This window comes from Rattus rattus, chromosome 9 (assembly GCF_011064425.1).
Source record: "Rattus rattus isolate New Zealand chromosome 9, Rrattus_CSIRO_v1, whole genome shotgun sequence".
Taxonomy (NCBI): domain Eukaryota; kingdom Metazoa; phylum Chordata; class Mammalia; order Rodentia; family Muridae; genus Rattus; species Rattus rattus.
The window spans coordinates 42,981,708-43,008,965 of NC_046162.1; the positions used below are offsets into that span (position 1 = coordinate 42,981,708).

The 27,258-nt window shown below is 47.9% G+C and overlaps 1 protein-coding gene across 2 annotated transcripts in view; it reads left to right on the top strand.

Moving 5' to 3' along the window:
• Nucleotides 1-27,258, top strand: part of Spns3 (sphingolipid transporter 3 (putative)) — a 57,701-nt gene that overhangs the window by 17,291 nt on the left and 13,152 nt on the right. For both annotated transcript variants that reach the window (XM_032914070.1, XM_032914068.1), the window contains 3 exons: nt 671-819; nt 1,325-1,477; nt 6,701-6,890. In XM_032914070.1, the coding sequence (XP_032769961.1) occupies nt 671-819; nt 1,325-1,477; nt 6,701-6,890 (492 nt within the window). The remainder of the gene's footprint in view (nt 1-670; nt 820-1,324; nt 1,478-6,700; nt 6,891-27,258) is intronic.

Consider the following 27,258-nt stretch of genomic DNA (forward strand, 5'->3'; position numbering starts at 1 on the left):
CAGGCCGGGCCAGGCTCAGAACAGCCTTAAGGATTGGCATCTGGGGAGACTTGGAAGTGGAGTCAGGATACGGGGAACATACCTGGGCAGCCCTTGGTTTACGGACCGCTCAAAAGAGGAACTGAGTGGCAGAGGGGCCTGGAGCTTGGTCCTGCATGCAGACCTCTGCTGAACTGTCATGGAAGGCAGAGATAGAAGCCTGAGGCAGGAGAAGGCTTCAAGGAATCTGGCCTGATTTGCCTTGAACAGGAGCCTTCTCGTGTTCTGAGCTGCTTGAAGCTGCCCCAGACTATGTAGTGAGATCCATGTCCTATGGGCAGGGGGGACCGGGGAGGGTGGCAGGGTGGAACTGGTGTGGCAAGTGGAAGCCTGAGCCAAGAAAAGGGCTTGTGGTCTGAGTCCCAGTTCCAATCACCTTAGGCTCCCTGCTCCCAGCAGAGGAGAGTACGGACTGGACAGGGGGACAATAATTGGGTACTAAGGAAATCAGACTGGTTAGAGAGGCTATACGGTCTCTGTAAGAGTGAGGGCAAGCTCTACGGACAGCTCTACATATAGTCAGCACCTGGGAGCCAAGGCGAGACTAGTGGTCAGACCCAGTGGCCAGTCATCTCCTGTCTCTTAGGCTGTAGTAGATTTTGGTGCTGGCCCCACGGCCTTCCTTCCCTAGATCATGCCCTGTTTGGATGCTGTGGCCTTGGCTCTGCTCATCTTGCTGGTTCCAGACCTACCCCGAGGAGCAGCTGAGAAACAGGGAGAAGTGCTTGTGAGGGCTCCGAGGAGCAGCTGGTATGAGGACGTCAGATACTTGGGGAGAAAGTAAGTGTCCCTGGACTCCATTTCGAGTCCCAAGAAACCCCTGTCTGCTCCAACGACTCCAACCTCCATCTCTGACTCCAGGGTTGTCTGATTGTCCATGGCCCTCTTCTTTCTCTGAGCTCCATTCTCTAACTGAAATGCTTCTTTGTGACTTAGTCCCCTCTGTATGTGGCAGAAATGTGGCTGAGAACAGGGCAGGCTGTGTGAGCCTTGCGCTGTTCCTTTATCCAGTGGATGTCTTTTTCCAGCCCCTCCTGCTACCCTAGGCTGCTGGAGTTTGTTGACCACCTCTTCAGGTTCCACAAGAGCAACATCAGCCCCTGTCTCATGTCTCAAAGGGAAGCAGGCCTCACTGTACTCTCAGGCCTCATGAACACCGCAGCCTGGGACACGAGGGAGCTTGGATCGTTAGGAAGGCTGAACCCTGCATGCCTGGGGCAGTGCTGCTCAGGCACTTGCAGTCCTGGTCCTATCTTGACCTCAGCCAGGACACTTTCTCTTGCAGCTGGAGTTTTGTGTTTTCAACCCTTGGAGTGACAGCCATAGCATTTGTGACTGGAGCTCTGGGCTTCTGGGCACCCAAGTTTCTGTTTGAAGCTCGCGTGGTCCATGGCCTACAGCTTCCCTGCTTCCAAGAGCAGTGCCACAGCCAGGACAGGTGAGGACGGTCTGGAGGGGACTGGCCTGGTTCATGGGACAGTTCTCAGGAGGCTTTGAGCCTGGGTTCAGTCTTTCAGGCAATCTGTGAAGACGGCTGAGCGTTGGATCTAAGGAACTTTGAATGAGCCTGCCATTGTGTGTGGCCACAGACATCTCCCTCGGCTTTTCTGGTGCTGGAATCCCTATCTTCCTACTTTTGTGGGTATTGAGGGGGTTCAGAAGGCATCAGAGGGAGAAAGGCTATGAGGCTTCTGTGTGGCTTCAGGGGATGATAGGTGATTACCCTTTGTTCTTCCGGGAGCCCCAAGTCATTCTGTGAGGTCACCCCATTTTTCAGATTGCAAATTGAGGCACTGGAAAGATTCTTCATGTGTCTCATTTAGGGATGTTTGGGATGTGTTCATTTTTTCTCTGCCTTATAAGTACATCTAGACACCCAGAAGATTTGCTGGTAGATGGGAGGGAAGGGTCTCACTCTCTCCTAGAGGTGTCATTTCATTTCCTGCCTGGCCAGTCCTGTGGCTCTGCTGCGCTCCTCTGCTAGCCCTACCACCTCTTGCCAGGTTCTCTAAGGCCCTTCTGATGGGAGTCAATAACATCTAGGCCTACCTCCCTTGTTTCCTCTCCTCCTTGATACCCCAAGTCCTTGCTCCCACCCCTGGTGACATGCTCTCTCTCCTGTATTTGTTGTTGTCGTCTTTGATCTTGCCTGGCTGATTTCTTGGACTTTTAAATTAAAATTTCTGTATATGGGTATTTTGCTGGCTTGTTTATCTGTACACCACATGCATACAGTGCCCGAGGAGGCCAGAAGAGGGCATCAGATTCCCAGAACTGGTGTTACAGATGTTTGTGATTGGTCATGTGGATGCTGAGAATCTGGTCCACTGCAAGAGCAGCCCATGCTATTAAACACTGAGCATTTCTCCGAGGGCCCTCCTTGGACTTCTAAAGCTCTACCTTCCCCTCTCCTGGGCCCTTTGTTGGTCACACAGCATCTGCTTCCTCTTCTCCAGCCACCTTTTTTTTTTTTTTTTTTTGACTCAGTTGTACTCCCTGGTGCCCAGAGAGGCGTGTGTGGTTTCTCGAATACCTGTTCTTCTGCCCAAGTACAACATCTGCCCATAGTTTCCTTCCTTTTTCTTATCATTATTAAACTTGTTTATTTTGCCAACCTGAGGATTGAACCCAAGGCCTTATGTGCTCTTTGTGGTGAATTCTAGGTAAATGCTCCACTAATGAGGGACACTCTCAGCCTCTCACTGGCCGGTTTTAGTCAAGGGCTCTATCACTGAGCCACACCTCCAGCTCAAAATGTCTGCTTCAGGCCTAATGCCAAACGTTTTACACTGAAGGCTTTCACATTGTCCCTGAATTACAAATGAGATGGAAGATCATGGGTTGGGATTTGGCTCAGTGGTAGAGCGCTTGCCCTAGCAAGCGCAAGGCCCTGGGTTCGGTCCCCAGCTCCGAAAAAAAAAAAAAAAAAAAAACAAAACAAAAAAAAAAACCCAAAAAAAACCCAAATGAGATGGAAGATCATATAGGTCAAGTGAGTCGTCTAAGTTCATACAGTTAACAAGCAATAGTCAGGGCTTAAATCTGTCTAACCCTGCTTCTGCTGCTCTGAAGCCTCCTGTCCTGTTGCCATTGAAGACTGCCTGGTGCTGTCAATGGCTTGCACATTACACACACACACACACACACACACACACACACACACACACACCCTGCACCCCGGCTGGCAGGGATTTCTGGAGGTGCTCAGGGAAATCTTCTGAACAAATACATGGAGATGTGAGGTTTGCCTTTGTTCCCCTGAGTCATTGTCCTCTCTGGAGGCAAAGACAGTTTCCTCTCTGCTCAGTTTCCACTCTGGTTTGATTCCCCTTCACACATCTGTGTGAGAAACTGGTGGATGTATTTGTTTCTTGTGTTTGTTACAATAAATGGCCCCACACTTAATGATCTAAAAAACAAAACAGAAATATGGGCCTGGGCTGGGGATGTGACTCAGGAGTAGAGAGCTTTCCTAGAGGGCATGAGGCCCTGCATTCAATTCCAGAATTGCACAAAGTCAGCACAGTGGCTCACGCCTTTAATCCTAGCACTCGGGAGGAGGAGGCAAGAGGATCCGGAATTTCAAGGGTGAAGCCTGCAAGATGGCTCAGTGAGGAAAGGCACGTGCCATCAAGACTGATGACCCGGAAACCTAGAGTGGAAGGAGAGAACCGACTCCCACAAGTTGTCCCCTGACCTTCACTTGTGCACTATGGTACCACATACATACACACATACACACACACACATACATACATACACACACACATACATACATACACACATACACACACATACATACATACACACATACATACATATACACACATACATAGATACTTATATATATGTATATATATATATATGGCTCAAGGTCATACTCAGCAATATAGGGAGTATGAGGCTAGCACAGGGTCTACAAAAACAAACAATCAAACAACAACAACAACAAAAAAAAACAAAAACAGAAAGAAAGAAAAGAAAAGGGCATTTGATCTGATAGAGTGGATGCTCTGGGTTCCAGACCCAGTCCTAAAAAAAAAGACCCAATTTAAAAAAAGCAGAAATTGCTGGACAGTGGTGTGCACCCCTTTAATCCCAGCACTTGGGAGGTAAAGGCAGGCAGATCTCTGAGTTCAAGGCCAGCCTGGTCTACAGAGAGAGTTTCAAGACAGCCAGGACTGCACACAGAGTAACCGTGTCTCAGAAAACAAAAGCGAAAAGCCCAGCAATTAGTGTTGTGATTTTGGAGGTGGAGCTTCCAGTGGGCCCAAATCAAGGTGTCTGCAGGGTCATGTCCCCTTAGAGTTCTGTGGACCTTTGGCTCTCCTAGGTCCTTGTGGGTGGAAGCCTTTCTTGGCCACAGCTCTCTAACCTCTGCCTTTAAGGGCACACGATACACCTCTTCTTTCTGGGATGGAGGTCACCCCAGTGACTACTTTCAGGGCTTACCTGACTAAGGGATGGTGGTCATTTTAGGCTAGGTCCTAATATCTGCAAAGTATGTTCTTCCTTAGAAGGTTCCAGAGATTGGAATGCATAATGCAGGCAAAACACCCATACCCATAAGATAAAAATAAAATACAATAAAAAAAAAACCTGTTACTGTGCTTATATGTATGTGGAGACTTAAGAACAACTTGCTGTAGTCATTTCTCTCCTCTCTTTCCATCTCGTGAGTCATTAGGATCAAACTTAGATTACTAGGCTTGGCAGCAAGTCCCTTTACCTGCTGGGCCGTCTTGCCAACCCACATGTCACATTCTTTACCTGAATGTGGGTATATGTGTGTATATGGAGGTCAATAGTTAACCTCAGGGTCACAGCTCAGGAGCTGTCCACCTTGATTTCTAGACTGGGCTGGCTGGCCAGAAAACCTCACTGATCTGCCCCTCTCTGCTTTCCCAGTGCTGGGATTATAAATGCATGACATCGGGGCTGGAGAGATGGCTCAGCAGCAAATGCATGACATCATCATGTCTGTCATGTATGCTAATGCTGGGGATTGAACTGAGGTCTTTGTGCTTGAGTAGCAAAGCACTTAACTGGCTGAGGCGTCCTCCTCAGCCCCCTTGGGGGTAGTAGTTGGGCCCTGGCCATTTCACATAACTGTAATTTTTGTGTCTGAGAAATGATATGACCAGGAGAGACAGGTATGTGTTGGGGCCACAGAGCTCCAGAGAATAGTGCAGAGCAAGGCAGAGAGGCTGGCCAGAAATCATGAGAGCAGCTCAGAGAATTCTGTCATTTGTGCAAAGGGGATGAGAGACTGAGAGAGGAGGCTACAGTGGTCAGCAGGACCAGTCCTGTAGGACCATCATGTTGGGCAGGGGCTTGTAAAGAGGACACCAGAGAGCCACTGAAGGGCTGGGAGAGCCTTGTTGGATTTAGCTGTCAGAGTCCACAGCAGTCACTGTCTCAGTGAGACCTTGGAACTCTTTTTAAAAAAAACTTGAATGGAGTAGGAGGAGGATGGTGTCTGTGGATCCTGGCTCTGTGTCTAGTAGCTGTCTGATACTGGCCTTCTCCTTTCTCAGACTTGCATCTCTCCATCTGGGAATTCTGGGAGGAAATCAGAGTTCATTTGCTTAACGTGAATTATGTGTGTTCTCGGCTCTGTAATCCTAGCACAGAGAGAAGGAAGGAAACCAAACCTGGTGGTCACTGCTTTTGAGGAATCTGCAGGGGCGGATAGTGCCACAGGGACCGATGGAAATAAAGCAGTCAGCCTGGGAACAGGGAGCAGTGTCCCCAGTGAGGGGGTATTTGTGAGAGTCATGTGGATTGAGTAGGAGTTTGGAAAGCTTAGAATGAAGCAAGCAAGGAAACAAGAAAGCTACCACAGAGTGTTCCAGATGCACGAATGAAAGCATGTGAAGGTGTAGGGGGCAAGGGGAAAAAAGAGCAGAGCTGGGGCCCGAGGACCAGGGAGCTGGGCCCAGATCTCTGGGTGTTTGAGAGCGACTGGAGGACTTGGTCACAGTGTGGTTAGGAGCATAGTCCATTGTGTCTTAAGAAGCACTTCCTGAGGGCCTGTGTAGAGAGAGTCTCCATCAGAGCCAGATAGTGTTGAAGTAGGTACAAGAGTGGGCGGGAAAGGTAATGCTGTTGGTGATGCTTGGAAGGGATTTGGAGTCAGGGTGCAGAGAGATGCGATTGAACAGGGAATGTGTAGGCACGGTGGTGCACACCTTGATTCCAGCACTCAGGAGGCAGAGGCAGGTGGATCTCTGTGAGTTAGAGGCCAGCCTGGTCTACAAGTGAGTTCCTAGGCTAGTCAAGTCATAGCAAGAGCCTATCTCAACAAACAAACAAACAAACAAACAAATCCCCAAATTAACAACAAAAATGGTGAATATATGTAATGCTCAGACAAGAGCTATGAATCACGGACGTCAGTCATCTAAGCAATGAGGATGGGTGGGGCCCTAAAATGAAGATTTCTGAGTGGGGCTTTTGGAGTAGTGAGAGAGAGACGGTCACTGTGGATGTTCCTGGGTGGAGATTCCTACAAGGTTAATGGGCATCGGCTTTTTAGCTACAGTTCTGGGCTTGTTTCCTGCTGCATGGTACCAGATGATGTAACTGGGTTAGGTAACCTGGCCCAGAGGCAGGGATGGGATGCAGGTCTGACCCAGTCCTCTCTGCTCTTTCCTATCAGCCTGATTTTTGGGGCACTGACCGTGGCAACTGGTATTATTGGTGTCATGCTGGGGGCAGAGGCCTCAAGAAGGTACAAGAAGGTGAACCCCAGGGCTGAGCCCCTCATCTGTGCTTCTAGTCTGTTTGCCACAGCTCCCTGCCTCTACCTGGCTCTCATCTTGGCCTCACGGACCCTCCTGGCCTCCTATGTAAGTGAGGTCCCCTCTGGGAGTGGGTGGGAAGTCCTTGAGGACATCGGTGCACACCTGTGTCTTGGTGCTATTTGCACTGACCACTCCTTCCAGGCTACCTCTCCAGCTCCATTTCCCAGGAAGTACACAGAGGCTCACAGAGAGCTCCCTAGCAAACAGGCAGGGGCCAGATTCCTTCCCAAGCTCCTTTCTGGCTCTGGACTGAGTCCCTCTGGACTCCTGACCGACAATCTGGATAGAGATAGGGGTAGTTGTCCTCGGCTGTGCTGTGAACCTAGGAGGAATGTTCCCCAAGTTCTGAATGAGGAAGTTTGGTCATGGCTGATGCAAACCTTGCTTGAAGGACACTTATGGCCAATATAAGCTTTCCAGACCCTGGTCCCTATTCCGGTCCCTCCTGTGTTCCACATTCGGCCTGGGACTTTGCTAGTGTCTGTTCACAAAGGGCACTGTTCCTCTTCCGTGTGTCTGAAATCTTTCTTTCTGCAGTCAGAGTTCACCTCCTCCAAAGTGTTTCCAAACTATCAAGCACCCTGTCCCAATTAATTCACTGTTCCTTCCCACCTACCCCATTCCTGTCCTGCCAAGTGGGAAGGGCTTGCTATTTCCGTGAGGATAATAGCAGCTTCGATCCTGGGAGCTGGGCACAGTACCCTTGTCCATAGACCTCAGGCCCACTGAGCTGACTAGTCTCAGAGACTAGTGATGATTTTTCTGTATTCTAACCAGTCCTGGTGACTGTTGTGGCCAGACACATTTGAGAACTAAGAAGTCTGGTTCAACTAAAATCACAACTTCCTCTCTGCCTCTGAGTAAGGCTGTTACTTAGGTGCAGAAAATTGCCCTGAAGAGAAGACCCCTGGTGTGCTCAAGCTCCTTGTCACGTTTCATGCCTTTTGTCATGGATACCACTTCTCCGCACGATTCTGACTCCTACAGGCCTGAGTGGATGGCAGAACAGACAAGAGTCACCTGGGAATAGGTTGTTTTCTGTCATTGCCTTCTGAGTGACAGGTATCCAGGTGCTAGAGTTGGGAACACTTTTGTGTTTTTTGAGTGGGCTCTGACCTTACTTACTTGAGGCAGGTGTGACCTCTCTCGCAGGACATGCCTGGCCTGTAGGCCATGCTAGGGCACCCTCATGACCTTCACGATTCCCCTGTATGCAGTCCTTTTAACCCACCTGGTCTCTCTCCTTTTCCCACACTGTACTCTGCTCCCTCTAGTACTCCACCCCAAGACCTTCCCAAGAGGATTCAGACCCCAGAGCCCATACTTCCTAATGCCAACTAACATGGGCAGGACAGTGGGGGCCCTTGAGGTGGCCTTAGTCTAGGAGAGTCTGAACTTAGGTATTCTGTTAAGGAGAAAGGCTGGCTGGTTTCTTCCTGTCTTCATTTAAGAAAGGGTTCTCTCTCTCTCTCTCTCTCTCTCTCTCTCTCTCTCTCTCTCTCTCTCTCTCTCTCTCATTTTGAGACAGGGTTTCTTTGTGTAGCCTTAGCTGTCCTGGTACTTGCTCTGTAGACCAGGCTGGCTTTTAACTCATAGAGCTCTTCCCGTCTCTGCCTCTGCCTCTGCCTCTGCCTCCTGAGTGCTGGGCTTAAAGGCATGTGTAGTATCACTGCCTTCCAAGAAAAGTTCTCTTTCAAGAAATGCCCTATGGGCCAGTGAGATGGCTTAGTGTGTAAAGGAGCTTGCTGCCAAGCCTGGTGACCTGAGTTTGATCTTTGTAAACTACTTGGTAGAGAGGGAACTAACTCCCTCGAGTTCTCACTGTCATTTGTACACCATGCTAACTCTGTCTCTGTCTGTCTCTGTGTCTGTCTATCTGCCTGTCTCTCTCACATACACACACACGAACACGTGCACACACGCATACACAAAGGCTCAACAATGAAGAGCATTGGCTATTCTTCCAGAGGACCAGGGTTCAATTCCCAGCTCCCACGTGGTGGTTCATAATCAACTATAACACTACACACAGGGGATTTGGCCTCCTAGGCCACCAGCATGCACATGATGCACATACATGCAGACAAAACACCCCTATTAATAAAATAATTACATTTTTTAAAAGAAAGAAGAAAACAGTAAACACTCCAGGCATGATACAGAGCCTACTCCTGGGCACACTGGTTGGCAGTTGGCAAAAAGATGCTCCTTGTCTGTTGCCAAGGCCTTAGTGTGCACCTGAGCCCTCTTCAGGGGGTGTCTTGGGTTTCCATGTCTGTGATGAAGCACCATGGCCAAAAATAACTTGGGAGGGAAAAACTTTATTTCACTTAACACCCCCACATCACAGTTCATCATGGAAGGAAGTCAGGGCAGGAACTGAAACAGAGGAGGGAGGGACCTGGAGGCAGGAGCTGATGCAGAAGCCATGGAGAGGTGTTGCTTCCTGTCTTGTTCTTATGCCTTGTTCAGCTTACTTTCTCATAGAACCCAAGACCAGGGGTGTCCTTACCCACAGTGGGCCCTCCCCGACCAATCACTAAATAAGAAAATGCCCAACAGGATTGCCTACAGCTGGATCTTCTCAGCTGAGGTTTCCTCCTCTCAGATGACTCTACTTGTGTCAAGGTGACATGAAACTACCCAGCACCGGGAGATGCTCTGTGAACTTCCTGACACCCTCTCACAGGTGCACCTGACACTGACTCGTCCCCTTGACACAGTCGTGGGAAGGGTTTCCTTATCCCACCTGACAGACCAGAAAATTGGGGCTCAGAGAAAGCAACAAAGAGTAAAACAGACAAATGCTTGCCTCACGCCTGGATCTATCAGGATACATCGGTGACCTTGTCATTCTGTGGGAGAGAATCAGCTGGGCAATAGGTGTGTTCATGCTTGATGTCTATTGGTTAGAGCTGGTGAGACTCACAAGGACTAGGATTTCAAGGAGAAAGAGACCCTGGTGAGTGGGGGCCCTGTTAGAGGCATGTTCCTGCATCAGACAGCTCTGTTCTTGCTACTGTCTTCTTTAACTCTGGCTGGCTGCTTCTTGGCTATGTTTTGGGCACACAGATGTCCCCTATCCCGCACTCTGGCAGACTGCAGAGTCTTATCTAAAAGTAACACCGTGACTCAGCTGATCAAGCTAGCTGAGAGAACCCTAACTCTTCTCCAGCCTGTCCTGGTTGAGTATGGAGGGGCAGGAAGGTGCTCAAAGCAAGGAGACATCCATCTTCCAGTGCCAGAAGTGGCTCTGCCGTCAGGATGCTCTGAGGACTGAGTCTCCATGGTCAGATTCCAGCCCTCATTCTCCGCATCTTTGTCCTGCTGCCCTGGGGCCTACGAGAAGTTAACCTAAGATACAACCTGAGGCTGTTCCCCTGTCAGCCCTCAGTCACGAAGCCCTTTCTACCCAGTCCCACCCTTCTGCCCATTTCTTCTCCCCTGCCCTCTGTCAGCCTTACCAGCTTTCCCCAGCACTGCCCCCGCCATGACAGCCAGTTCTTGCTTTTCCTCTTCCTGCTCACTTGTTGTAATCGGTCCATCCTACATGGTCTGGGAAGTGTATAAATGCCATGAGCCTTGGCAGCTTTAACCTTGCATAGCTCTCTGGTTCTCTGAAAGAAGGTCCAACTCTTCATCCTGGCATTTAAAGCTCTGCGAGAACTGCCTCCACAGCCTTGTCGGCACCTCCTCCTCTGCACTTTTACCCTTCCCGATTCCTAGAGCATGCCCAGTGGATGCCCTTTCAGTCCATTCATCATCCCTCTATGCCCATGTGTCTAAAGATCTACTTATTTATTATTTATGAGTACACTGTCACTATCCTCAGTCACACCGGAAGAGGGCATCAGATTCCATTACAGATGGTTGTGAGCCACCATGTGGTTACTGGGATTTGAACTCAGGACCTCTGGAAGAGCAGTCAGTGCTCTTAACCACTGAGCCATCTCTCCAGCCCTATGCCCATGTGTCTAAATCATTCTCAGCCTCCAGGGCAGAGTCAACCTAGCACTGTCTTCTTGGGGCTTTCTCTTCCTGGGGGTCTGGTCGTCTGGTCCTCTACTCACAGCCTTACTGTTCTCTGATATTCTCTCTCTCTCTCTCTCTCTCTCTCTCTCTCTCTCTCTCTCCCTCTCTCCCTCTTTCCCTCCCCCCCTCCTCTTTTCTTCTTCTCTCTCTCTTCTTTGATACATGGTTTCTCTGTGTAACTCTGGTCTTGGATCTCCATTTGTAGACCAGGCTGGCCATGAGCTCAGAGATCTGCCTGCTTCTACTTCCCAAGTGCTGGGATTAAAGGTAAACCCACCATACCTAGTTTGATTCTAACACTTCCACAGCCCTGGCTTGTGAATTCTGGCTCTCGTTCCTCCCTTCTCAGCGCTCCATCCCCAAGTACACTCTCGGGAATGTGGGAGTGAGATGGGAGTCTTCACTGCTTGCTGAAAGAGCAGTTTAAAGTAAGTTGTTTGTATCCATTTACTTACTCAAGCCTAGTAAGTGTTGGCCATTGGCTTCCTAGTTCAAATGCTACAGTTGCCATGACTAGAATGGCTCAAATATCTCTGTCCCGAGGAAGTTTGAGTTCTAGTGGGAAAAAACAGACTTCAGGCAAGATACATGAGGGCAGGGCATAGTGCAGCTGTCTTGAAATCACAGCACTCAGGAGGCCGAGACAGAAGGAGTTCTAGGCCAGGCTGGGCTGTATACTAAGACCCCATCTCAAAGCAAGCAAGTAAACAAACAGATACATAAGTCAAACTTTTAAACTATTCCAGGTGATGATAAATACATAGAAAGCTATAGCGTGGAGAAGGGAGGTAGTGAGAGGGTGTCTGTGGATGAGCGAGGACTCCTATTTTATACAGCGTCCAGAAGGGTCACTGAGAAGGTGCTGTGACGACTTCTCCTCCTCCTCGTTTTCTTCTTCTTGTGGTTGCCAGGAATGGAGTGGGAATCATGTAGATACTTGGGATAAAGGAGTTCTAGGAGTAGGGACTAGCAACTCTCATGGGCCTGAGCCGGGGGTGTACTTGGAGGGTCTGAGGAATGGCAAGGAGGCCGTCCTCATTAATACAGAGTGGGAAGTGAGCGCAGAGAGGCTGACGGGGCCTTCAGACATCAGGCGGGATTCCATGCTTAGGGATGGAGATGGTCAAGTGGTTGTGCCTTTATGTCTGCTCCTCTAGTGTTGCATTGGTGGACAGCCATGTGCTTAGCCGACCCCGCATTCCTGGTTGTATGGACGATGGGGTGTATCGTCCTACGGCCACAGTGTATGCTCATCTCCTCTGCTGATGAATGTCACTTGGTAGTAGCCTGTTGAGGACTTCTGTATCTGTATGGATAGGATGTTGGGGTATTAGGGATATGTGTATTCGCATCTGTGTTTTGTGGTGTGCCGGGGCATGGCCTCAGGATGACCTAGCAAATGCTTCTCCCTTTTCTTTGTTTTTGCAGCGTACGAAGGATCTGTGTTAATTTGTCTTTAAACATTTGGTAGAATTCATCAGTGACACCATCTGGTTCTGGGCTTTAGCTGGGGGGAGATTTTTGATTATGGACTCAATATTTACTTGTTGAAGGTCAGTTCAGATTTTCCTGTTTCTTTTTGACTGAGTTTTGCTAGTTTTACTAATTTTTTAAGTTAAATTTTACTAGTTCAACTAAATTTTACATTTTTGAGATCATAATATCCCATCATTTCCACTTTCACCATGTGTGTGATCTTAAACACATAACTATATAACCTGCTTAGCCTGTATAACACACACACACACACACACACACACACACACACACACACACACACACACACACACACATATATATATATTCACACACACACACACGCATGCACGCACATACACACACAGACACAGACACACACACACACACACACACACAGACACACACAGACACATGTTTTCTGGGATGGACATTTGGTATTGGATAAGCAATTGGTGTGGTCTTTCCTAGGGGAGACCATTTCTCCTGCTCGCAGCATTTCTTGAGTTGTCTGTAGCTCTTTGGGTGGGGCTGAGGACTTGTGAGCTTCCACATGCGCCGTAGGATGCCTACTATTGCCCTCGTTCCTCTCATGCTTAGGCAGCCATGCTGGTGAGGCTTTCTGACATTCTGACTTCCTAGGAGACATAGTCTTACAGTGAACTCCCTGGTCCTCTGCCTGCAGTTTCACAATGGTCCCTGAGCCTTAGGTGCAGGGGTCGTGTCGTAAGCATATCACTTGGGACTGGACTCCATAACTCTGCATTTTGATTGGTTGTGGTTTTCTGTAATGGTCTTCATCTTTTGTATAGAGATGTCCTTTTCATTTTTTTCTAGGATTTTTAAATTTAGTCTAGATTAATCTAAGTCTTGGTATATAAATGTGCATAGATTTCCTTATAATCCGTTTGATTTCTGTGAGATTGACATCAGTACCCTTTCACTCTTGATTTTGGTAAGCTAAGCATTCTTTTCTTTTTTTCTTTCTCAGTTTAAAAGTCTGTTGATTTTGCTTTTTCCCCCTTTCTATTTCTTTTTTTTTGGTTCTTTTCTTCGGAGCTGGGGACTGAACCCAGGGCTTGTGCTTCCTAGGTAAGCGCTCTACCACTGAGCTAAATCCCCAGCCCCTCTATTTCTTTTTAAAATATATTTATTTGTTTTATATGTGTATGTATATGGGCATGCATGCTAGTATGTGTGTGTGTGTGTGTGTGTGTGTGTGAACTGATGTATCCATCCACATACGTGGATATATTTTAGTAAATGAGTTGTATGTATGTATGTATGCTCTTATATGTGTGCAATGCTACACACATGTATATTCAGGTTGAATATATGTTGAGCATACATATTGAGTTATGTTAATTTATGTGTACCATGTGTCCTTCTGTACTGTTTGTCTACCTGTCTTTGCTTGAGTATCAGGGATTGCAGATAATTGTGTGGGGTATGTGTGCCTGTGTATATGGCCGAACATAGCTCTTCTCTTACTTTAGCTGCTGTACCTACGTTGCGTGGGAAGACAGGGTTTTTGGCAGTACAGTGTGTCTGCTCCCAAATTGGTAGAGACTAAGTTTTCCTGTGCTCCATGGAAATGAAGCTTCCTGAGCACATGGAGTTTAGTTCAGGCCCTGTGGGCCACCTGCAGGTGTGGGGACTCCATCTCCTCTCCTCAGGGCCTCTTGGCAAGGGAAGTGGATTTCGAGGCTGGTAATTAGGATCTAGACACACTCGCAGCAGGTCTTGGCTCACGCCCCTTCCTTGGCCCTCTTCCCAGGGCTGCTGCCCTTCAGAGGGAAAGGGGCTCGTCCCTTAGAGGAGGACTGAGCCTCATGCAGGGGCTCTCAGCCCTTGCTAACCTGTTGGCTGGAGGACATGGCTGGATGCTGACAGTCCCACTTTTGGTGGACTTTGTGTTCAGGATGGAGCAGCCAGAGTTTGGGCCTGGCAAAGAGTGTGCACTGGGGAATCTGAAAGACCAGGCTGTCATTCCTGCCTCCACACTCCCTAGTTGTATGATCTAGGGCAAGATACTGACCTTGTGAGCCTCAGTCTTCTCAGCTGTAAGATGGGAGGCTACTTACCCGTGGCCTCACTGAGGAGGTGAATGAACTTTGGAGCCTGTTCTAGCTACCATGGTTATGTAATGAAACTTGGCCACTCAAAACAACAAAAGCATTTGTTTTGCTCAGATTTTTCAGCTAGGCAAGACTCAGTTGGAGGCAGCAGGGGTGGCATCGAGTTTTCTATCTGAAGTCAAGAAGGCAGATGGGGAGGGCTGGATCCTGGAGGCCAAGCTGTCTGGCAGTTGATGAGAACTTAGCTGGAGCACTTGCCCATGCCTTCTCTGTGTAGCTTGGGCTCCCTCACAACATTGTGGTCAGATTCCAAGCACTAGCAACCAGCACTAGCTAGGTGAAGCCATCTTGCCTCATATGACCAATCCTGGAAAGTTACTTTGAAAGTGATATTTTCTCTTGAACTCTAACTTGTGGCTCAAAATAGCAGGCTGGAGAAACAGAGAAAAATATATTTATTTTGATTTATGAGTATGTGTTTGAGTATATGCTACGTGTGTTTGGGTGCCTAAGGAGGTCAGAAGAGGGTGTCAATTTCCCTGAAGTTGCAGTTGCAAGCGTTTAGGAGCCGTCCAGAGTGGGTTTGGAGAACTGAACTTGGGTCTTTTGAAAGTGCGTCTGGTGTTCTTCACTGCTGAGTCGTCTCTCCAGATCCCTAGAGTCTGTCCTTTGATGAGAGGATCAAGGACCTGAAAGAACATGTGATGACAAGATATTATCGTCTGGTTGCTGTGGCTCAGGTCTTCTTGTCCCCCACCTTCTGGGTCCCTCTGGAATTTCACCTTGAAGGGAAGCATGTCTGTGCGTACGGACAGGAAGCCCACTGGGCGTGGGTCTTTAGCTCTACTCTGTTTTCAGGATCTCACAGGTAAGAAGTCTAGGGTTCGAGTTGTACCTTCCACCAAAGCTGGGCTTCCTGAACTGAGGGAATGGACTTTCTGATGTGTCTGAGATCTCGAGAGGTAGATCTGAGGCCACATCTTAGTTAGGAGCAAGAACCCTTGTCCTAATCAAATACATCCCAGTATGTCCTGTGTGTCATACACCATTCTAAACACTAGGGGGATTGTATTAAACAAAATGGCACACAATCTATGTGGAGTGAGATAAATATGTCAGAGAAGGATGCATTCTGGGGGAAATAACAGAAGAGAAAAGACATAGGATGAGGGTTCAAGGGGCCTCACTACGATGAAAGCTTCATTACTAACCGGAAGCAAGGGAAGGGCAGAACCATGTGGTAGTGGGAAACAGCAATCTGTTGGAGGAGAACAGCAGATGTTGGGACTCCAGGGAAGAGAAAGTAACTGCTGGGAATCAAGGAAATGTGTCTTGGAGGGGGTAGAGCCAAGATAGGGTGGAGGAACTGTGTTCAGAGTAATGACAGCAGGAAGTGGGGCATGCAGACCATGCAGGACCTTGTACCTACAATGACTTTGGTTTCAGATATGAACTGAGGACCAGTGAATGTGTCCTGCATGCAAGCCAAGTGATCTAACTAATCACCCCAAAACTTAGTGGCTTAAAACAGTCTACTATAGTAATTATAACTATTGTTGTTTTGTCATGTGGCCCATGGCCTTTTTGCTGGAGAGTTTTATGACAATTTGACATAAGCTAGAGTCATCTGGGAGGAGGAAACCTCAACTAAGAAAATGCCTCCATTAGATCAGACAGTGGGCAAGCCTGCAGGGAATTTTCTTAATTAGTGATTGATGCAGGAGGACCCAACCCATTGTGAGTGGTGCCATCCCTGAGCTGGTGGTTCTGGGTTCTACGGGGAAGCAGGCTGAGCAAGTCACGGGGAGCAAACCAGTAAGCAGCACCCCTCCATGGCCTCTGTATCAGCTCCTGCCTCCAGGTTCCTGCCTTGTGTGAGTTCCTATCCTGACTTCCTTTGATGATGAACTGATGTGGAAGTGGAAGTGAAATCTTTCTCTTCCCAGTTGCTTTTGGTCATAGTGTTTCATCACAGCAACAGTGACCCTCACTAAGACAGCTTTGAACTCAAATGTAGCCAAGCATAACCTTGAGTTTCTGATCCTCCTGTCTCCACCTCCTCTTCCCAAGGCCTGGGGTTACAGGTGTGCACCATCATACACAGTTTAAGCAGTGCCAGGGATCAAAAGTGGGGCTTTGTGCATGCTGGCTCAGCTCTACCAACTGAGTCACATCCTCGGCCTTCAGTGATTTCTCATGGCAGGACCGTTTCTCTCCTGTTTCCTGTGTTTTCAGTTTTAGCCTGTGCTCACTCATGTGGCTGCACTGACCTGGGGTGGGCTGAAATGCCCACACTGACCAGTCTCCTGTGGCTCTTCTCCATAGGACTCTGTATCCTTTGTTAGAGGAGATCAGCTTCTTTTTAGAACAGTATCTAAGAGACCAAAGTGGAAGACGCAAAGCCCTTTAGTCCCCAGGAAGGACATCACGTCTGCATCCTTCTATTAGCTGAGGTGATGTAGGACCCACCCAGGTTCACTGAGGAAGAGCACAATGCAAAGGCATGAACATGATGTGGCAGGATTAACTGGGGCCATTTAGCAACTGTCAATCACATAGCTTAAGGAATTCTCTCTGGGGCCAGTGAGATGGCTCAGCAGGTAAAAGGGCTTGCGGCCAAGCCTGATACCCTGAGTTCGATCCCTAGGACCAACATGGCGACTGATTTCTGCAAGTTGTCCTCTGGCTTTGTGGTCTGTACACATGCCTCTCGGCGTCCTCCGTGCATGCACAAACACAAATATTAAATAGGTAAGGGGAAAACTTGAAATAAAAAGGGCAGGGGGAATTCTCTAACTTCTGTGTTGAGATGGAATGGGCGGTGCCCAAGTCAGGGAGAGGAAAATAATGAAGAGGTTTTTCCAATGACACAGGCCAGCGAGGGCGGTGGCTTGGGTCAGACTGGCTAGTGAGGAAGTGTGGAGAAATGGTCAGGTTCTGGGTGTGTTGTGGAAGTAGAGCCACAGGATTTCCTGACAGATTGGGTATAGAGCGAAAGAAAGAGAGAGAGGAGTTAAGAGCGTGTCTGTGGCTTGAGCCACTGGAGTCAAGGAGTTGCTCTTTGCTGAGGGGACGTCTGGGAGGGAGGGGAAGGGTGGCTGTTTTTACAGTTCTGTGGGGTTCCAATTTCGGCATGTCGAATTTGGTTTGTGTATTAGTTGCTTTTTCTGTCACTCCAAAAACAGCAACTTAAGGCAGGAAGGGTTTATTTTTGCTTCATGGTTTAAGGATACCCTCCCCGGCAGCAGGGAGACAATGCAGCAGAAGCACGAGGCAGCTGGACATCCTGTGTCTCGCTTGGCGTTTCTCCTGCTACAATAAAGACTGCGATGGAAAGTGGCTCAGGGAAGAAAGGGTCTATTTCACCTTATAGTTGGCCTTTTTCATCGATGAGGGACATCATGACAGATTCTTTTTTTTTTTTTTTTTTTTTTTGGTTCTTTTTTTGGAGCTGGGGACGAACAGGGCCTTGTGCTTCCTAGGTAAGCGCTCTACCGCTGAGCTAAATCCCCAGCTCCATCATGACAGATTCTTAAGGCAGTAACCTGGAGGCAGGAACTAAAACAGAGGCCAAGGGGGAGTGCTGCTTATTAAGGCTTGCACCTCAGGGCTTGACAAGCTATACACCTCAGGATCACCTTCACAGAGGTAGAATCACCCCTGTGGGATGCACCCCTCCCCCCATCACACATTCATTTAGAAATGCCCTACAGTCTCATCTGTAGGTAGTCTAATGGAGGAATTTCCTCTGTCGAGGTTTCTCTTCCGGGATAGCTCTCCTGGTGTCAAGTTGATGAGGTAACTGTGCTTGAAGTAAGGAAGCAGAGAGATGAATGCCGGTGCTCAACTCACCCGCCCCCACACCTTTCTCTCCCTCCCTCTCTCTCCTTATCTCTCCCCCCTCACTTTCCCTCTTTCTTCTTTTTTTCTTTCCAGCTGGGACAGGGTCTCACTATGTAGCTTTGGCTAGCCTAGGACTCACTATGTAGATCCAGCTGGTCTCAAAGTGATGGAGGTCTGCCTGCCTTTACCCTCTGTTCTAGGTGTGGTGGGTGGGCCACCAATCGGCCTCCCCTTGTCTTTCTTATTCAGTCCCGGCCCCCAGCCCACAGCCCAACATACAGGGTGGATCTTCCCACCTCAGTCAGAGCTCTCTAAAAACATCCTCGCAGATATTGCTGGAGCTGTCTTCTAGGTGATCCCAAATCCAGTCAGCAAGTCAGTCAAGATAAACCATCCCAGGCCGCCTCTCAGGACATGCAACTCCAGATGCCAAGAGGCAGCTGCCGTGTGCCAGCCTGGGCTTCAGGACAGAGGTTTAGGCTGCTGACTTGAAGCTGGGAGTTTGGAAGAAGTCACTGAAGTGAGCACAGTTTGGGAAGAGAAATAACATGGGACGAACCTTCCATGTATAATATATATATTATTATATATTTTATACAATATGTATTATTTATATAGTGTATATGAGTGTTTGGTCTGCAAGTGTGTATATGCACCACATGTCTGCAGAGGCCAGAAGAGAACCTCAATCCCTTGAACTGGAGTTACAGATGGTTGTTAGCTGTGTGGGTGCTAAGAGCTGAGCCCAGGTCTTCAGCAAGAGCAGCCAGTGCTCTTCACTACTGAGCCACCCTTCCAGCCCCACCCACCATTTATATTTTACTTCTGGGAAACTTAAAACATTTAGTGGTTACCAGGTGCAGTAGAACCTGAGAGGTCAGAGGCAGGCAGATCTGTGTGAGTGTGAGGCCAGCCTGTCCTTCTAACTGAGTTCCAGAACTACAGTGAGATTCTATCTCAAAACAGAAATAATTACTCTCAACGCACGGGTCTGCTTCCACCTCCGTGTGCTGTCTCCTTAGACGGCTGCCTTCCCATTTGCCTTTCTGTACTCACTCCCAGGTTTATGTTCACTAGAAATACCTTTGCTGTTACTTTGAGACAGAGCCTCACTCTGTAGCCCAGGCTAGGCTGGCCTGGAACTCGGTTTGAAGCCCAGGCTGGTCTCAAACATGTGGCAATTTCTTGCTTCAGTCTCCCGCATGCTGAGATTGCAGGCATGAGCCATGGTGATAGATACTGAGGTCATGTGATTTTTAAATAACGTTTACAAATTATTATATTTTATTTTATGTGTATGCTTGGTTTTTCTGGATGCATGTCTGTGCACCATGTGTGTACCCAGTGGCTGTGGAGGCCAGAGTGTTAGGTCCCTTGGAACTAGAGTTGCTGTGAGCCACCATGTGGGTGCTGGAAATAGAACCCAGATCCCCTGACAGAGCAGCCAGTGCTTTTAACCACTGAGCCACCTCTCCAGCAGTTTTTTTTTTTGCATTGTTATCTATGTTTTGTGTATGCATGTATGCATGTGCCTGTGTGTGCAGGTGCTATGACATTCATGTGGAGGTTAGGAGACAATTTGCAGGACTCTATTATCTCTTTTCAATATAGGAGTGGGGAATTGAATTCAGATTGTCAGCCCTCGTAACAAGGGCCCTTACCCAGTGAGCCATCTCACAGGTCCACTTTGTAATTTTTGGAACAGATTTATTTGGATATAATTCACATACCACACAACTCATGTATTTTAAGTGGGTACCTCGTGGTATCCTGTGTATTCAGAGCTGTGTGATCATTCACACATCAATTTTCCCTTAGGAGATAAGGGCTCACTATGTTGCTCAGACTGCCTTTGAACTCCTGGGCTCAAATGACTGTCCTGTCTCAGCCTCCCAGGGACACCAGGTGCCTGTATCTATGCCCAGCCCCTGCACTGACTTCAGAGCCTTTACATCACCCCAGAGAGCAGCTTTGTATCCACTCACTGTCTTAGTTACTTTTCTATTGCTGTGATAAGATACCAGTGGTATACTGCTTCCAACAAAGCCACACCTCCTAGTCCTTCCCAAACAGTTCCATTGATTGGGGACCAAGTATTCAAACATATGAGTCTACGGGAGCTATTCTCAAAGTACCACATTCTACTCCCTGGCCCCTGGAGGAGGTGTGTTACCAGAAGTGGGCTTTGAGATTTCAAAAGCCCATGCCACGCCCAGTTAACTGTCACTGTGTCGTGGTTGTTGTTTTGATGTGTAGACTCTCAGATATGGCTCCAATGCCATGCCTGCCGCCATGCTCTCCACCAGGATTGTCATGGACTCTCACCCGGTGAGACTGTAAGCCTCAAAATAAACTCTTCTATAAGTTGCATTGGTCATGATGCCTTACCACAACAATAGAAAATAACCCAGATGCTCCCCACCTCCATACCTTCCCTCCTTTTTCCTCCCCAGGCCTAGGCAACCACCAGTGGACCTCCTGTCTTTATAGCTTGCTCCTGCTAGACACCTCCCAGAAACACAAGCACAGAGTGTATGTTGCGTGTGTGACTTCGACTGACAGAAACTGAGGTGAAGTCAAAAGCATTACATTCAAATTAGTTGTGGAAATTTGGATTTACTGAAGACCAGCTACGAAAGGGAATGCCAGCTGCGTCTCCCCTCCTTCTCTCCCTAACCTTCCAAGTTTTGTTATTTTTTATTTTTACATTTTCTAGAGTTATAACATCCACAATCTGTTCTCTGTGCATAATCCCAGTAGCTGCTTGACAGTGGTCCCATATTTAAATGAGGCTGGTGCTCATTATCAGTCTGCGTATATAGATTCTCTGTCACTGACTCCTTTATTTTGTGTCACCTCCTCAGTGCATGCATTTCTGGGTTCAATGGGTTGAAATGGTTGAGTTTTTTCTTTTTCTGAAACAGAGTCTCATTAATTTTGCTCTACTCAGATGGAAACCACATGTGCACGAGAACCACCTCTTCCTACACTGCTAGTCCCTGGCCCTTGGGTTCTTCAGGCTTAGGGGCTGGGCTGACAGACTAATAGCTCTAAGGCATCATTTCTCAAAATGGGTGTTGTGACCTCTTTGGGGGTAAAAATGACCCTTTCCCAGAGATCACACATCAAATATCATGCATATTAGATGTATACAATATGATTCATAACAGTAGCAAAATTACAGTCATAGAATAGCAACAAAAATCATTTTATGATTGGGGGTCACCACAGCATGAGGAAGTGTATTAAAGGGTCTCAGAATTAGGAAGGCTGAGAAAGCTCAGAAGCTTAAAGCTTTAGGCCAGAGAGGCTGGAGACGTATGACTGTAGCTGCTCAGGTTGGAGGGACATTGATTGCTCTGGCCTTTGATTGCCAGTGGCAGGGCACTCCCACCTAGTGAAATGCTTGGTGTTAAAGTGACAGTGAGGGTCGGCAATCAGCAGCAGGCAGCTAGTGCTGTAGCTCCCAAGCTTGGAGTACTGACACCATTGGCTTTAAAGCCTGGTAGCCCCTGGACCCGTTTAGGGGGTGTATGACCCTACAACTGTAATCTTTGGCTCTTTATAGCTTCTGCCTTTTCTGTATTTCCACCATCCCTCGCTGTCCACACCACTTGTGGTCACTACCGTTTCTGCCCTTGGTATTTCCTGGAACTGTTCAGCATTCTCCTGCCACCGTACAGCTTTGGTCACTGCCTCTGCTTGCTGCCACCATCACTGCGGCCATTATGCTACCTGCTCAGTCTACCCATTATAGAGGCAAGGAAGCAAGAAAAGACCATGTAAGACTCCTTCTGTGGGCCTGTGTTCTAACTTCACTGGGTAGCCCGGGAGAATGTCTCCCAGAGTGAGCCAAACAGCCTTATATAGCCAGCATAGGATCGTGGTATAGCTATAGGATGCCAATGTGGTGTTATAATGTACTTCAACCTCAGCACACCTTCATCTTCTACCGGCCAAAGGCCTTATGTGTGGATCAATTACAGGCCCAGCCAACGTTGTCGTGGGCTTCCTTCCTGGCTTGAGAGAACAGCTCCAGGGGAAGCCAGGGCATCTGGAGTTCCCAGGCTTGTGATCCAGGCTGTCTGGAGTAGGACTAGACCATGTCGTTCTGGAGCAGGAGTCCTCACTCATAGTTTCAGGGGTCATTATGGCTGAAATGAAATGTTCTCAGAGTGGTAGTGGAAGACTTAAAATGATCGGTTGTATATACCTTTACTCCCAGCATTCAGAACTGCTGAGGCAGGAGGGGTCAGTTCAAGGTCACCTGACTAGAGCGTTACTAGGCCAGTCAGAGATACCTAGCGATATCTTAACTGCAGACAGGAAAACCAGGGCTGGGAATGTAGCTCAATTGGTAGAGTGTGTCTCTAAAATGCAAGAGGGGTTGATCCCTAACTCTACATGAATATAGGGGTATGCATCTGTCATTCCAGCACTCGGATGTAGAGACAGGAAAATCAGAAGTTCAAGGTCATCCTTGGCTACCCGTATCAAGTTTATCAGAGAGCCCCCCCCTACAATCTCCCCAATTACAACAGCAAACTAAATCAGGTCAACCAACAACAAAAACAAAAACAAAACTCAAATATGGCCAGGCTGTCTTGGAGGGCTGTTGTTTGCTAACGGATTTCTTGGCTGACATTTTCCTGACGGAGGCAGCCAGGCATGGGAAGGGACCTGACAACTGTCACTCAAAAATTCGAGTGGCTTACTGCCAGTAGTTGAATTTATTCGAAGAAAATAAATATCAAGAAGCATATCTCAAGGAATTATCACAAAATTAGCATTCCCTAAATATACGGTTTATTTATTCATTTTCGTGTGCATGCAAGGGCTGAGGTCGATATCCAATGACTTCTTCTATTGCTCTCTACCCTCTGAGACAGGCTCTCCCACTGAACCCAAACTTCACTGATTCAGCTAGACTGGCTTTCCAACAAGACCCCTGGGTTTCCCCCAGCTCTGCCTTTGGAGTAGTGGGATTGTACTCAGAGCCCCTACACTGGGCTCTTTACATGGATACTGGGCATCTGAATTCAGGCTGAGCCATGACCCAAGCACCAAAGTTAAAATTCTTTCTTCTTTTATTCTTTTTTTTAAAAACATTTTTTGTGTATCAGTGTTTTGCCTAAGCATATGTATGTATACCATGTGCGTGCCTGGTGTCCATGGATACCAGAAGAAAGCATCAGACTCCCAGCAAAGAGAGGTACAGATGGTTGTGAAACAGCATGCAGATGCTGAGAAAGCTGGGTCCTCTGAAGGAGCAGCAAGTGTTCTTAAACATTGAGCCCTCTCTCCAGACCCCAAATTATCATCCCTAACAGTGCTTACCAGAATTGTCTTCTTATGATGCTTAGCTGTGAGTAGCGCCAAGTCTAATGCTTCTAGGAAAGTTTGTGCTCCTCTCATCTGTCTCTTTACCGCACAGCCCAGGCTGGCCTCAAACTCAGACTACTGATCCTCCTGCCTCCACCTCCCAAGTACTAAGATCATAAGCATGTGCCCTGGTACCCAGCTCCCCCACCTGTTTTTTAAAAATTTTAATCTTTTGGGTTTTTTGAGATGGCTCTCACTATGTAACTCTGGCTGTCCTAGAACTCACTAAGTAGACCAGGCTATCCTCAGTCTCACAGAGATCCTCCTGCCTCTGTTCCCCAGGTGCTAGGATTAAAGGTGTATGCTACCATGACCCACCTTGATCTCTAAAACCCTTAATGTTGGTAGCACTGTGGGTTTGAGACCAGCCTGGTCTATTAGGTGAACCTAGAGCAACCAAGGCTCTGTTACACGGAGAAACCCCGCTGGAAAAGCAAAAACAAAACAAAACATCCTTAGCATTGATCCTTTTTCCCCTTGCGGGTACTCAGATATTTCGTTAATTTTTCTTGAAATCCAGCAGCTTAGTTGGTGTATTAGTCTCTATTGCTGTGTAACAAATCACTCCCAAACACAGAAGTGTAACACAAGCATTGCTGCCTCAGAGTCTATGTGGGTCACTTGGGTTTTTGTTTCTCTCAAGGGTGCAATTGAGGTATTAGTTCAAAGTCTGTTGTTTCGACTGCAAACTCAGCTGGGGAAGGCTGCCAGGATCACTAATGGTTACTGGCAGGATTCAGATCTATGGGTGTTGAACCCCCTTTCCTAGCTAGTTATTGCCTTTCAGTTTCTTAATGTGGATTTTTTGCCTCAGGCAAAATAGGCATGGTCTTCACCAATGAGCTATATTCTCTATCAGAATGGCTGCCTTTACTTAGTGGTTTGCTCCATCAAAGCATAGAGGACAATGACTAAGAAGGGAGAGACAGTATTTTATAGCCCAATCACAGAAAGTTTACCCCACCCCCTTTACTGTAATATACTCATTCAAAGCAAATTGCCAGGTAGAGTTGACTCTAAGGGAAGAGGTTCTGACCACAGGGCAAGGACTTAAGGAGGCCACTCCTCACAGCCAGGAAGTATACCCAAGGCAGGTGCTTCACAACACCTCAGAGTTTGTCATGACTGCTTTTCTTTCTACAAGCATCAGTAGCCAGTCCTTCCTCATTTTATCTCTTTGTTTCTTAGGCTTATCCGCTTTCTTTTCCTTGTGCTGAATCATGGTTGGGACTGGTACTTGGATGAGGCAAAAAGACATCAACGGAGAAGAAATGTGAGAAGGCTCCCAAATCTTTGGTCCTAAGAGCAGGCCCCTCCTTAATACCATGTCTCTACCTTCCTAGACCTAGAGCCCTGCTCATCCTCATCCACCCTCCATGTCATTCATTTCTGTAATTCTTTTCTTTGTGTCCTCTTGGCAACTACCAGGAAATGCGGTTATTTTCACTGTATTAGCTCCACGTTGATGTTGTTTGTGGTTTTCCTTCTCCATTTAGTAATATTTCGTTAGGTAAGTCATCTCCTTTTATGTCTTATCCTACTGAGCGCTGACTTTATCCATAAGCAGTTTCTGTATTGGATTCTTACATTATTCTGTAGTTTGAAATAATTATAAGAATGTCTGTGTCCCTTCTCTTACCATCTGCCTTCTAGGTTGGATTCTTCCCCTGTTTCCTTGTCTCCTTCCCTTCTTCCCTCCCTCCTCACTTCTTTTCCTTCCTCCCCTCCCCCTTGTTTGCTGTCCTTTTTCTCCTTTTCTTTTTAAAAAGTTATCTTTATTTTGTGTATGTTGTGACTGCATGCTGTGTGTGAGAGACATGTGTGCAGTACCCATGCAATCCAGAAGAGGGTGTGTCAGATCCCTTGGGGCTGGAGTCAGGCATTTATGTGCTGTCTGATTGGTGCTGGAAGAACAGAGCACCCTTAAGCACCGAGCCATCTCTCTATCCCCCTGTCCTTCCTTTTAGAGATCAGGTGCATTAGGGTGGTATGGCTATAGACAAGTTTTTCCTAACTTCTCTTTTTATGTTTTTTCAGTCTCTGTATTCTCGTTCTCTATCTGTTTTCTTTCCCTTATCTGTTTCTTTCTCTACCTCCTTTCCTTGCCCTCCTCCCTTCCTTCCTCCCTCCTTCCCCTCCTATATGTCTGCATAGCCCCCTTAGTGTGCACAGATCACATTCCCCTACCTTGGGTGTGGGTAGCTCTGCTCAGACAATGCACTGGCTGTGCTTGTACAGTTCTTGACTCGGGCCCAGGCTTCTCTGTGGCTGTCCTCTCCTGCATCAGGGTTGTACTTTGAGTTGAACATTAGGCTCTATAGACTTTTCTGTCGCCTGAGGAAATTACAGGACCAGGTAGTAGGGAGTCTTTGTTAGAGCACCTGGGCTCTGCTCCGAGTCGGGATTTAGGTAAATGCAGTGTACAGCACAGCTCCTCGGTGTAATTGGTGGGTGCATCCCCTTCTGGAATGGGGGCTTGCCTTCTGGCTGGTGGAGGCAGGATAGGGAAGTTCACTCTCCCCATTTCTGCAGCCACTTGTCCCACTGGCTCTCTGTGAAGGACACCTCTAGGCTGCATCTCCTCCAGTGAGGAGGGTTTTGTAGAGTGGCTCTGGGGAGGACACTGAGCAGCATACCCTGCAGAATCATCCGCCTTTCTGCTTGCCTGCCAGTATTTAATGTTTATTTCACTGGATTTTTGTTCTTTGTCTTTGGTTAAATCTCTTTTCCATGACTTACTGCTTTTGGCTTCAGGAGCCTCTGTCTTTACCTGGGAGTTGTTCCAGATGACCGCTCAGACACTTTCCAACTCACACGTGATCAGAACATCGAATTTGCTCCCTACCCAAGGTAGAATGGAGCAGGGCCAGCACGGACATCCCCGGGGCAGTTAAGATTGGCTGAGGTGGCTGTGCCTTGAGGACTCCCAAGGCTGTCTGGGATCAGCCAGAATATGTCCACTGAGCTGCGGTCACTGGTCATCTGAGGGTTGACTCCTGGGATAGTGCCAGCAATGGTACCTCAGATCTTCAGAATTCTCCTCACACTCCCCAACACCACCCTTCAGGAATTCTGGGAGAAGCCTCTTTGCTTTTTTGATCTTTGGGCTTGAGTAACCAGCATCCCACCCTCAGAACTGCCTCAGTGGGGCTTAAAGAGGCCTACCGTCCTGCTAGGATCCAGCAGGTGTCTCTCCGTGCATGGCCCCTCAAGAAAGTTCACACCCTGACAGGATTCCCCAGGAGGACCCCAGAGCTTCCTGTTTCACTTTCCTGCTGCCAGCTTACCAGGTTGTTGGGTGGTTGATGGACTCAGGAGACCAGTCAGTGCCCTTGTCCCCCAGGCCAGTGCCTGCCATTACAGGTTGGCCGGCCTCAGGGTAGAGCATGCCAGCCACATGGCTGCTTACTGGTGGCCAGGCTATATTCTGGGTCTGTTCTGGCTGACTCGGCCATGCTGAGTGTGGCATTATTACACAAGTGGGAAAGATTCTTTCAGTTTTTCCTACCATGAGTCCAGAGGGGACAGTGACCTGCTCCTTCCCAGTGAGCCTTAGAACTTCTCCATCAAAGATTAGTCAGTGCTCAATTTGAAGGCTGAGG